General features: G+C 37.1%; 1 protein-coding gene across 1 annotated transcript in view; it reads right to left on the reverse strand.

Moving 5' to 3' along the window:
• The window catches only part of LOC140752779 (unextended protein), a 52,649-nt gene that overhangs the window by 11,240 nt on the left and 28,922 nt on the right, over positions 1–12,487 (reverse strand). Inside the window, exons 4-6 of the mRNA XM_073087129.1 lie at positions 10,311–10,427; positions 7,444–7,615; positions 6,751–6,942 (exon numbers count right to left, since the gene is read on the reverse strand). Of these exons, the coding sequence (XP_072943230.1) occupies positions 6,751–6,942; positions 7,444–7,615; positions 10,311–10,427 (481 nt within the window). The remainder of the gene's footprint in view (positions 1–6,750; positions 6,943–7,443; positions 7,616–10,310; positions 10,428–12,487) is intronic.

Raw genomic sequence — 12,487 nt, forward strand, 5'->3', positions numbered from 1 at the left:
ACTAGCGGTTACGCGGACTATAAATGGCTACTGCCGCCCATGGACATCTGAATTCAACCCCAGGCAAGAACAGATTCCCACCTGAGCTCGAGCACAAATGCGCCGCTACCCCTGAGGACTAAACTAGAACGCCTCGGAAGAGTATATCTGCGTAACAGCGTTTAACATTGCTGTTATAACAGAAATAGGTGTGGCGGTGCCGCAAGAGTCGAACCATAGAGGGTTCTACCACCTATCTATCCAAGGGTCGAAATCTAACAATAGAAGGTGGTAGAACCCTTTGTGGTTCGACTCCGGCGGCACCACCGCCACACCTATATCTACCTAATAACAGCAGTGTTAGGCGCTGCTGTGTTCCGGTTTGAAGGGTGTGGTAAGGGAGACATACTTTTCCGAGGCGTTCCAGCTTAGTCCTCAGGAGTAGCTGCGCATCTGTGGCCGACCTCGGGTAGGAATATCTAATCCTATCGGTTGATTACAGATGTCCATGGGCGGCAGTAGCCACTTACCATCAGGTGGACTGCATGCTCGTCTGCTACTCTTATATTATAAAAAAAAAATAGCAGTGGCGGATCAAACTCGCCCGAGGTCAGCAGTAATGTTGAATAATGTCCGGGGCGTAAAGTAGATTGGAGGCCCGAGTCTAAAAAGTTCATTAAATTTTTCGCCCAAGAATTCGTAATTCAGTGATACGTATTTCAAATTGATATCGACGACTTTCCACATATGTTGTACATGGCACAGATAATTTGGTACTGATGACCTTAAGCTGTAGCACTACCATGAGTTTACAAAAGTATTACTCGCTAGCGACTGCGTAAAATAAAGGTATGAAAAATTGTACAGCGCCTCTGGTGGTTACTCGTAGAACTAAATTCCGTAGTTTGCCACTCGTAACGTAAAAAACCTATCGAAATCAAATCGCTAGCGAATGTCATTATGATCTATTGCCATACAAATTCGGTCCCATGAGTCATTAATTTGACAGACGTTGTCAAGAAATACCGTAACGATAGTAGTTATGTTATTCACTAGCAAAATGACAATAGTTTTCTATTTACAATTTCTATAGTGGCGTTTCTATGCCAACTCATGGTAGTGCTACGGATTACATATTACATACAAAGAGTTTTTTATCTACGAGTATATGATCATTTCAACCACTGCTTCTTAGTTCGGAAAGGTTGGGAACTTTTGGAGGAGCCCCTAGGACCCAAGGCCCGGAGCGGATCACCCCATTCGACCCCCCTTTATCCGCTTGTTTTCTACACTAATATTATAAAGAGGAAAACTTTGTTTGTTTGGTTGTAATGAATAGGCTCAAAAACTATTGAACCGATATTAAAAATTCTTTCTCCATTCGAAAGCTACATTATCCACGAGTAACATAGGCTATATTTTATATGAAATATATTTGATAAATAGATTTTGGGGAGGTACAAAGTTTGCCGGGTCAGCTAGTCTAGTATATAAACTAACTGTTAAATATTGATCTTTGGACAAACAACCGATAGATTGATTATAAATAACAGGCGTATATATCACACGTTTTGTTTTCGACCTCAATGTTCAACATATCAAGGGCATACAAAGTAAACATTGCAAACAAAGCCACATGCGAAAGTTGGCTTATTTATGTACAATTAGAAAATGAAAACAGCGGCGCTTGCCAGAATACTATCAGGGATCTTATTTACTTGCGAATTTCTAGGGTTGGGTACTGACACTTGAAAATAAACTTATTAAATACAAGCTTTCACCCGCGACATCGCCCGCGTGCAGAATTTTGTATCTATCCCTCAGGAAAGTTATTTTTACCACGCTTTTATTATCTTTACCATAGATTAGTAAAGATTACTCACTCCTAACTAGAGAATGTACCCAGTTTTGAGAATTGAAATACTTGCGTAAAAAAGTTTTGCCACGTCTCCGTGCTAAAATATCCCTAAAATATTTGAAATAATTATTTATTTATTATGTAAATTCATGTAAATTACGCAGTATTAGTTATTTATTCGTAAAACTTCTCTAAAAATATTTTTATTTGTCAAGAATTCAAAAAAAGAACTTACGATAATAAGCCATTTGTGGCTTCATTCAATTTCAAGGCGGCGAAGTATCTTTACTAATCTATGATCTTGACCTGAATGTATGTATGTAACGGAATCTTTCAACTCGATTTTTATCCACTTTGAACGGTCCGATTAATTTAAAATTTTGAACAATTATCAAAAACCGATGACAATACACGATTTTAATAATTTTATCCTATTCTCCTGATCAGGATCGTCAGGATACAGGATTAACAATTTTCCTTGTGCGATTTTAGCGTGGTTTTTAGTTTTTACTTACAGCAGCACTTAACACTGCTGTTATTAATTACTGTGATATGCAATAAGTAAAAAGCTGTTATTTTGGTATTAAGAAGAAATACCTACTTAATTTTCTTTATTTACTAGAAGTGCCCGCGGCTTTGGCCGCATTTTAAAATAATTCGCCAAGTACGAGTTGAACTCGCACATGGCGGCTTCCGTACCACCAAATGTTCATTACTTTTCACTTATTTTTATTCATTTTATTATTTTGAACAATACTTAGTTATATCACACAACAATATATGGCGTTGGGGTGATGATGAATGATACGTAAACAACGTATTATAAAATTAAAATAACTATATTAAAATATGTTTTATGGTTGTTATTTGCATTTATTATAATACCAGTTACAGTAGTAAACGGATTGTAAAATGTTCAACCGTCTTCCTAGTACCGTTTAACAGTTAGATCGAAAAATGCCGAAAAATACCGGTTTGTTGTATGGAGACCCCCTTTAATATTCAACTTTATATTATTTTTGGTATTTGTTGTTATAGCGGCCACCGTTATGCATCTTCTGTAAACATTTCATGTGTCTATCCATTACGGTTCCAGAGATATAGCCCTGTGACAGACGGACAGATGGACAGACAGCGAAGTCTTAGTAATAGGGTTCCATTATTACCCTTTGGGTACGGAACCCTAAAAATAACATGACATACATATAATTGAAAATCTACACCTATATCGGTATTACAGTGGCGCCATCTGTCGATAATTGGTACCAACTCAGAAACCGTCGTGGGCTCATGCACAACAACTTTGCTAAAGATCATCATCAAATGCATAGTTTACGATTATATAAAGGACCTACAGGCAAACATTAATTTTTACACGCTTTTTATTAGCTTCACCTGTATGTTTGTTTGTATGTTTGTAACCGACTTCTTTGGGCGCGATTTTGACCCACTTTAAACGGCCAGATTTCGTTCAAACTTTGTAGATTTATTTCACAATTATACTATTTACTGTTCCTTAATTGATTCCTAGATTCATTTAGATTTTCTACTTTTTAGTTAATTTTATCATAAAAGCGTGTTTTTTAGTTTTTTGAACTATATTTATTATATATATAGACTAGCTGACCCGGCAAACGTTGTGTTGCTATTTAAATAAAAACAAAAATAAATAAATGTTAAGGGTGAACAACGCTTATCAATTAGGGGTATGAAAAATAGATAGTAGCCGATTCTCAGACCTACTGAATATGCATATAAAATTTGGTGAAAATCTGTAAAGTCGTTTGAAGGAGTACGGTAACTAACATTGTGACACGAGAATATTATATATAAGATATAGATGATTTCTCTACATTCTTGCGTCACGACAGCCCTGGACGTGCATGATTCATATCATGTCAGGTCTAGACTATGTTTATTTTTACAGACGCCACCGCTTCAATATTTCAGTCTGGTAGTGCAAAGTATAGATATACTTTATGTCTTATGCGTGGAGAATTTACTTTTATTTTACTACCTACAGTACTACCTCATGATTGTTAAGAGTTTACGAGGTGGGGAGATATCTTAGTAGTCATACAACTAAGTAAGAAAGAAAGAAAGAAACATTTATTCGGATAATTGCAACACAAATGAAATACTATAATGTAGAGAGACAAAAAAAATAAAAATAACATAAAACAAAAGAAAAAAATAAATAAAAAATACAATCAAACAACAAAAGGACAATAAAAACTATATATAAGTTTCTTGTATAATTTACGCTGATAGATACAGTATGAAACACTGTAGATATATATGAAACACTATAGGATTTATAATAATACTAATAACTTTATTGACATAAAATTGTAAGTACAATTCAGAAGTTTGAAACCTCTTGTTCCTGAGTTAGTCGAAACTGTGTTTCAAGAACCTGGATGGGTTTGGTTAGGTTGAAACATATATTTTTACACGGCACGGGTCTCCTTTCAGAATGAGGATTAGACCATAGTCCACCGCGCTGGACAAGTGCGTATTGGTAGACTTCTCATACCTTTGGAAACTTTTTTTAAAAGATTTCTCTGGTAAGCGGTTTTCCTCAATTGTTTTTTCAACGTTTAAGCAAGTGATAATTAATTTGTAATACGCACATAACTTTGAAAAATCAGACGTGCCTGGGATTTGAACCTCGGACCCCTCGATCAAGAGGCCGAGTTTCTTAACCAATAGGCTCTTACTACTAACCACACACTCACACCTAATAATTCTATTTTTATTAAATAGGCTATCATCTAGTCAATTTACGATCGCGACTATAACGTTACGATCATTGTAGTTTACGAGCCACGAGTTACGATTCGTATTGGGAAGTGGGCGTATAACATAGGCTGAGTCTATTAATACGGTTACCGTACGAATAATTTATAATTATTAATACGGGTACTGGACAAACAATTTATTATTATCCGATCCGAACCGGTAGATTTTGAGAAACCTCAAAAAAACTACAAAAAACTTTTTTTTGAAATGTTCTTTTTGAAACATTTGTTTGAAATGTTTTTTTTAATAACTTTTAAACGGCTCTACCGATCGATTTTAGAAACTAAGCTCTTAACATCAAAAAATGACGTCGATCGCCATCAGCCCGTTCGAAATCAATTAAAAAAAAAACCTAACCTAACCAATTGAATAAATGTACGAATAAATATATTTAAAAAAAAAAAAAATAACCTAACCAATTGAATAAATGTACGAATAATACGAATACGAATAAATATATTTAAAAAAAAAAAGAATTTGTCACATTGTTTAAAGAAAAAAAAAATGAATAAATGTACGAATAAATATATTTAAAAAAAAAAAGAATAAATGTACGAATAAATATAATTTATTAGTCCAGTACCTGTACAAATAGTCACATTGTATAACATAATATAGTCGTACGATTTAATAAGTGACCTAATTCGTACGACTTTTACGAACTTGTGACCTATTTTGAAGTCATACTATTTTTAACAATACAATTAAACTGTCTTTGCAACGTCAATTATAGTTAATTTACCCAATTTACTAACTAAACCACGAAAGATCACAAACACTACTCTCCACTTGGCAAAAAAATATTTTACCTTCTTTAAACTTCTTCAGCATATAATCCAACATAATATCTTCAAACACGAAGTTGCACTGGTTCTGGTAGTACTGGTAAAGACACACACACACTCTCTTTCTCACAAACATAGCCACACGCACGCACGAACACACAACACATACAGTAAAACCCGTTTAAGACGATTTCATAGGGACCCAACCAAAAACGCGTCTTAAGCGAGAAAACGTATTAAGCGGGATAAGGCAAAACTATAAGATCTTCAATGGATTGAATTTCGTAGGGTGCCACGTTGTCATTAATGGAAGAATATCCAGGAAAACCCTGCTATATCACGGGTCCTTCTTCTTCTTCCACTATGACGTCAACCCCGTTATTCCTGAAACCTGCTTTCTTGAAACTATTTTGAATGGTTTCAGGCATAATTGCTTCCCATGCCGCGGCAATGTTTAAAATCGCATCATGCACGGTCAAGGGTCGTTTGCTTGGTCGCTTGCAAAGGTCGTGTTCAACTTCTTGAAGATAACGATAAGTCTTATCCTATAACCTGGTTTAAGGATCTTTATGATTCCCTGATCCATCGGTTGTTATTTGCTTGACGCATTTGGAATGTGCGAGCGGGTTGGCTGGGAGGCTTGCGTTCGACATTCGAATCCAGTTACGAATTAGGCGTATTAAACGGGATGACGAAGCGTATTAAGCGTTAAGAAATGTATGAAAACATGTCTCAAAATGCAGGGACTTGCGTAAAATGGCGTATTATGCGAGAAATCGTATTAAGCGTGATCGTCTTAAGCGGGTTCTACTGTATACGCACGCGCACAAGCACACACAAACACACATGCACACACACAAACTCAAGCATACGCTCTATCTCTCTCTTTCACACAAACTAACTTTACTCCCCTCTCCCCTCTCCCACTCGACAAAGTATCTCTTACCTTCTTTAAACTGCTTCAGCATGACATCCAGCGTGACATCCTCGAAGACGAAGTTGCAGGGGTTCTGGTAGTACTGGCAGAACACTCACTCACGCACACTCTTTCTCTCACACACACACGCACTGAGACACACACTCTGTCTCTCTCTCACACTCACAAACACACACTCACACACACATATACACACGCACTTACTCACGCACACTCACTCACAAACACAAACACGCACACAAACAGGCACACACTCGGCAAACAATTTTTCTTTCCCTTAATTGATTCAACGTAACATCCAAGGTAGGTCCTAAACGTCCGCAGACACACACACACACACACTCCCTCCCCTCCCCCTCCCCTCTCCCACTCGACAAAGTATCTCTTACCTTCTTTAAACTGCTTCAGCATGACATCCAACGTGACATCCTCGAAGACGAAGTTGCAGGGGTTCTGGTAGTACTGGCAGAGGGTCCGCAGCGGCGTGTTGTCGTCCGGGTCCACGAAGGCCAGGTCCTTGATGAACAGCACCGTGATGATGTTGCCGCGGGCGCCTTCGTACACTGGGATTCTGGAGTAGCCTGGGAGTGGAAAACATTATGTTACAATAATGTATGTTAATATAAATTTACCCAAGTGCGAGTCAATCTCGCACATGGAGGGTTCCGTACCACCAAATTATTATTTATCTTTTAATTTATTGTGAAAATTTAAACTGTAAATTTAATCGCATTTAATGGCGACGCCCATTTATTTTGAATATTTCAATTTTTAGTATTTCTTGTTATAGCGTGGTCGCTATAACAAGAAATACTAAAAATTGAAATGTGGTGGTCCATGCGCCGACCATGGACATGTGTAATCAACCTCAGATAGGATTAGATATTCCTACCTGAGGTCAGCCCCAGATGCGCCGCTACCCCTGAGGACTAACCTGGAACGCCTCGGAAAAGTATGTCTCCCTTACCACACCCTTCAAACCGGAACCGAGCAGCATGTAAGAGAGTATCAGGTGTACTGCATGCTCGTCTGCTACTTCTATATTATAAAAAAAATTGAAATATACCAATGGACAAACTCACCAGACTTGACAATCTCAGTCATGGTCTCGAAGTCCAGCACACTGTTGATGGGCAGCATATAGCAATCTTTCAGCTTAGTCATGACATCCTTCACCTTCTTCTTGCGAAGGTCCAGCGCCCCGGAGATGATGTTCACTTCCTCCTTGTCGAGGTCGTTCACGTGGTTTGTTATCTGGTGGAAAAATAATATTGTTTTATTTTTGTATTTATTTTGTATAGGCCAACGACGGCACTTACAAATTGTCAGCTACAATATTTTTCTTAAACTACTACCGGATCGGAACGCGACCTCTACTGAGAAGATCCGGTAAGAAACTCAGCGGGTTTGTCTTTTTTTTTAATAATAATTATTATCTTTTTTAATGCCATCATTTTTACATATAATTAATAATCATTTTAATCATTTTTTTATCATTTAATCATTTATTTGCCATGAATATTACAGTCATTACAGGTATTACAATATATACATTAGTATCATATTCAGCTATATTAATTTAATAGCATGCAAATATTACAATTCAAACAATTTCAATATAATAAAATACAATTAAACAAAGATTTAACATTACATTATATATTATTACTATATTAAACGTTAACTAATTTATATTAAACGTCATAATTTCACGAATGTCATAAAAGTTATGTTCTAATAAGATTTTTTTAAGTTTTAACTTAAAAAAAATCCGGTACATTTTTAAAAGTATCAGGCAGTCTATTATAGATATGAGTGACTTTGGTCCTTCGAGCAGGATAAAATGATACATATATATTTTTGAGACAGAAATAGTTTTTTTTCGAAATGTCCACGTGGTTGGTAGACTAACTATCCGGGAGACACTTATTATTCTTCCTAAAATCAATTTCATTTTGGTCCTTCGAGCAGGATTTGATGATTAAAAAGCATTTTTGAGGATATAGCAACATCTTCTAATATTTTTTATCATTTTTATAACACAGGAGTAGCAGACAAGCATGCAGTCTTAATGGTAAGTGACTACTGCTGTATGGACATCTGTAATCAACTCCAGATATGATTAAATTCCTATCTGAGGACACAGATGCGCCGCTACCCCTGAGGACTAAGCTGGAACGCCTCGAAAAAGTCTGTCTCCCTTACCACACCCTTCAAAACGGAACACAGCAGCGCCTAACACTGCTGTGATTAGGTAGAAATAATAATTATTTCTACATTCAAAGATATATAAGTTGATCATATCATTTTAAAACATTGCCGCAGTCAAACCCTAAATCTCTAAACGGTGGTAAAGTTGCTATTAAAACTGAAATATTTCTATTTCAGTTTTAATAGCAACTTTCACTTTCAACTGGCAAGTTGCCACGGCGCTACCTACATAATTTGTGGCTAATATTAATTTGCAACTAAAATTATATGATTTATGTATATCGTCTTATGTAACACATGTTATATTAATTCTTAATATATACTATGTTATTATTTTGAATATGTTAGAACGATTTGCTCGACTCCGGCGGCACCACCGCCACACCTATTTCTGTTATATCAGCAGTGTTAAGCGTACATACGAGACATACTTTTCCGAGGCGTTCCAGCTTAGTCCTCGGGGGTAGCGGCGCATCTGTGGCCGACCTCAGGTAGGACCTCATATCTAATCCTATCTGGGGTTGATTACAGATGTCCATGGGCAGCAGTAGCCACTTACCATCAGGTGGACTGCATGCTCGTCTGCTACTTTAATTTTCTTTAATTTTCCAAACCAACCAAAATTTTGGAAAAAGCAATAATTTTATTACAGGAAAAGAAATGTTAGTCTATTTTTTGTTTTATTAACCTATTTATAATGACAAGGTTATAAATTTGCACGTTTCTCAAGATCTAGTTATATCTGAACCGGACGGCGAGACAAATCGCAAACACTGCGCTAAAAAATTCAGGCAAGCGCCAAAAAGAGGCTAAAAATACCTTTGGAGACTTATTCCAGGCAGATTTTCAGATTGTTATTGAACGTAACTCAGAGGCGAATATTTTATAAGTTTCAAGCTGAATTTCTATATATTATTACACTATTCAAAAATTTTGAAGGTGGTAGAACCCTTTGTGGTTCGACTCCGGCGGCACCACCGCCACACCTATTTCTACCTGATAGCAGCAGTGTTAGGCGCTGCTGTGTTAATTTTGAAGGGTGTGGTAAGGGAGACAGACTTTCCGAGGTGTTCCAGCTTAGTCCTCAGGGGTAGCGGCGCATCTGTGGCCGACCTTAGGTAGGAATATCTAATCCTATCCGGGGTTGATTACAGATGTCTATGGGCGGCAGTAGCCACTTACCATCAGGTGGACTGCATGCTCGTCTGCTACTCCTATATGATAAAAAAATAGGTTAGTCAGGCCGCCCCCCGAACAGGTGGAACGATGACCTGAAGAAGACGGCGGGAAACTGCTGACCTATGTCCAGCAGTGGACCTCAAAAGGCTAATGGATGGACACCACTTCCATTTTTGAAGTCGGTTTTAAAGGTTTTTTTAAGTATCTGTGATACCTCAGATAAGATTAGATTCCTTAATTTGATTCCTAGGTAGGAATACCTAATCGCATCTGTGGTTGATTACGGATGTCCATGGGCGGCAGTAGCCTCTTACCATCAGGTGAACTGCATGATCGTCTGCTACTCCTATATTATAAAAAACCTGAGGTCGACCACAACCGCCGCTACCTCAGGACTAAGCTGGAACGCCTCGGAAAAGTATGTGTCCCTTACCACACACTTCAAACCGGAACACAGCAGCGTCTAACACTGCTGTTATTAGGTACAAATAGGTGTGACGGTGGTGCCGCCGGAGTCGAACCACAAAGAGTTTACCAGATTCAGTTTTTAAGTGCTTACCTTAACAAGTTCCTTCAGTCTCTCTCTGTTGTAATGTGTACCAATTTCTTCGCCTAGGAAATAGTCTAGGAGCTTGCTGGTAGGCCAGGCGAGCGGTGCGCATATACCCATTACGATCTGTTGACAAAGAACAATATTATTATCTATCAAAATTTTCTTTAAAGACAAAGATAGCTTAGTTATTTGAAATTCATCTCATTCTGGAGGTCTAAGTTCGAATCCCAGGCAATCTCAGTTTTCAAAATTATGTGCTTCGTCGTCAACCGATTACTGTCCCACTGCTGGGCACGGGTCTCCTCTCAGAATGAGAAGGATTAGGCCATAGCCCACCGCGCTGGCCAAGTGCGTATTGGTAGACTTCACATACCTTTGAGATTTTTTTAAGATCTCTCAGGTATGCAGGTTGCCTCACGATATTTTCCTTAACCGTTAAAGCATATAACTAACTGGTAACACGCACGTAAGATCAGAATGACAAATCGTTTTACATTGCTGTTATGATGCAGAAATTACTACCTTTTACTGACAATAAAATACATCTAAATCAAAGATGATGTAGATTTAGGAAAAATTTATCAAATAATTAGTTCGAGGTTCCACTTTTTCTAGACTAAAAATCTCTAACCTTGTCAAATATTGACCATAACTAAATATCTAATTAATTAAGAATCGGTTTCACCGTGTAAGTTTTACGTTAACAAAAGTGTAATCGTCGAATCTATGGTTAAGCTGTTCATAGGTTGCATCATTTTAATGACGGTTAAAGTGACATCGTGGTGGCGTAAGACCTAAATTTTATGTGGGCAAAATATATTTTGCGGGGCCCTCTGCCACAATACAATGTAAACAGTGACGGACATAAAGCCCGGGCGGGAAGTAATGGATGGCCCTAGTCTAAAAAGTTGATTTGATTTTACAAATTTATAAATGTCACATAGACTTGTTCGCCCACAAATACGTATTTCAGTAAAGCGCGAAGCCGTGGGGGATGGCCCACGTCGCCCACACCCTACGCCGCCCCTAATCGTAACTAACACTTAGCGTTAACCGATCGATTTCTGTTAAATTAATTGTTTTTGTCGACTTCTTTATCGGGAATCTCTAATTAATTAAGGATCGGTTGTACTGCGTAACTTTACATGTTAACAAAAGCCTAACCAACCGTCTAATCCATGGTTAAGCAGTTCATAGATTGCACCATTTTAATTACGGTGAACATGACGTTAAACCAACATTTAACGTTAACCAAGCGATTTCCGTTAAAGTTATTGTTTTGATCAAATATGATCTGTCAACGTCGACTAAAAATTGCAGTGACAGCGACACAAATGACGTTAATGACAAATAAATGTTACATTCCATTGCATGTTAAGGTTACTGTTATAGTTAACTTTAACGTAAGCTTTAAACGAGCTTACGGTGCAGCCCTAAGAAATAGAAGTAATAAATTGTCAGAAGCGATATCTAGGTCGTTGATTAGTTATCCTTTAATTATACATATATTGCACGCGAAGTTTAGTATCTAATATCTGTAATAGTACGCCCTACGCCCATTTTTAGGGTCCCGTACCACCAAAATTTTAATTTTTTTTATTTCTAGTATTTTTTATTATAGCAGCTATTGAAGTACATACATTGTGAAAATTTGAACTGTCTACCTATAACGGCTCAACAGTTCGAAAAATACCAGTTTGTTGTATGGGGACCCCTTTTTAATACGCTTTTATTATATTCAACTACAAACTACATCTAATACTAAAAATAAACAAGTTGTAAATAAGTAAGTTTTTCGCTTTATCTATTGAACCGTTATAGGTAGACGGTTCAAATTTTCACAATGTATTAACTTTAGTGGCTACTATAATAATAAATACTAAAATTAAAAAAAATATATAAAAAAGTTGGTAGTACGGAACCCTATGTGTGTAAGTTCGACTTGCACTTGGCCAATTATGAAATTAACAATAATCAAAAAGTTGCTATTTTTATTGATAACAATAGCTGACCATTCATCAGCTACTATCCCTTGTGCAACTGGTAGTTTGAACCCCGGCGTTGATAATCAATCTATCCAATGTTTTGCCGATTAAGGTCGAAAAATGGCAATGTTTAATCGCTTATTATTAATACTATCCATAGTATTTCCTACCAAAGATAAAAAATGACAATTACTTCAT

This window comes from Epargyreus clarus, unplaced genomic scaffold, assembly GCF_041222505.1.
Source record: "Epargyreus clarus isolate Ecla_fem2 unplaced genomic scaffold, WU_Ecla_fem_2.2 ptg000025l, whole genome shotgun sequence".
NCBI classification, from domain to species: Eukaryota; Metazoa; Arthropoda; class Insecta; order Lepidoptera; family Hesperiidae; genus Epargyreus; species Epargyreus clarus.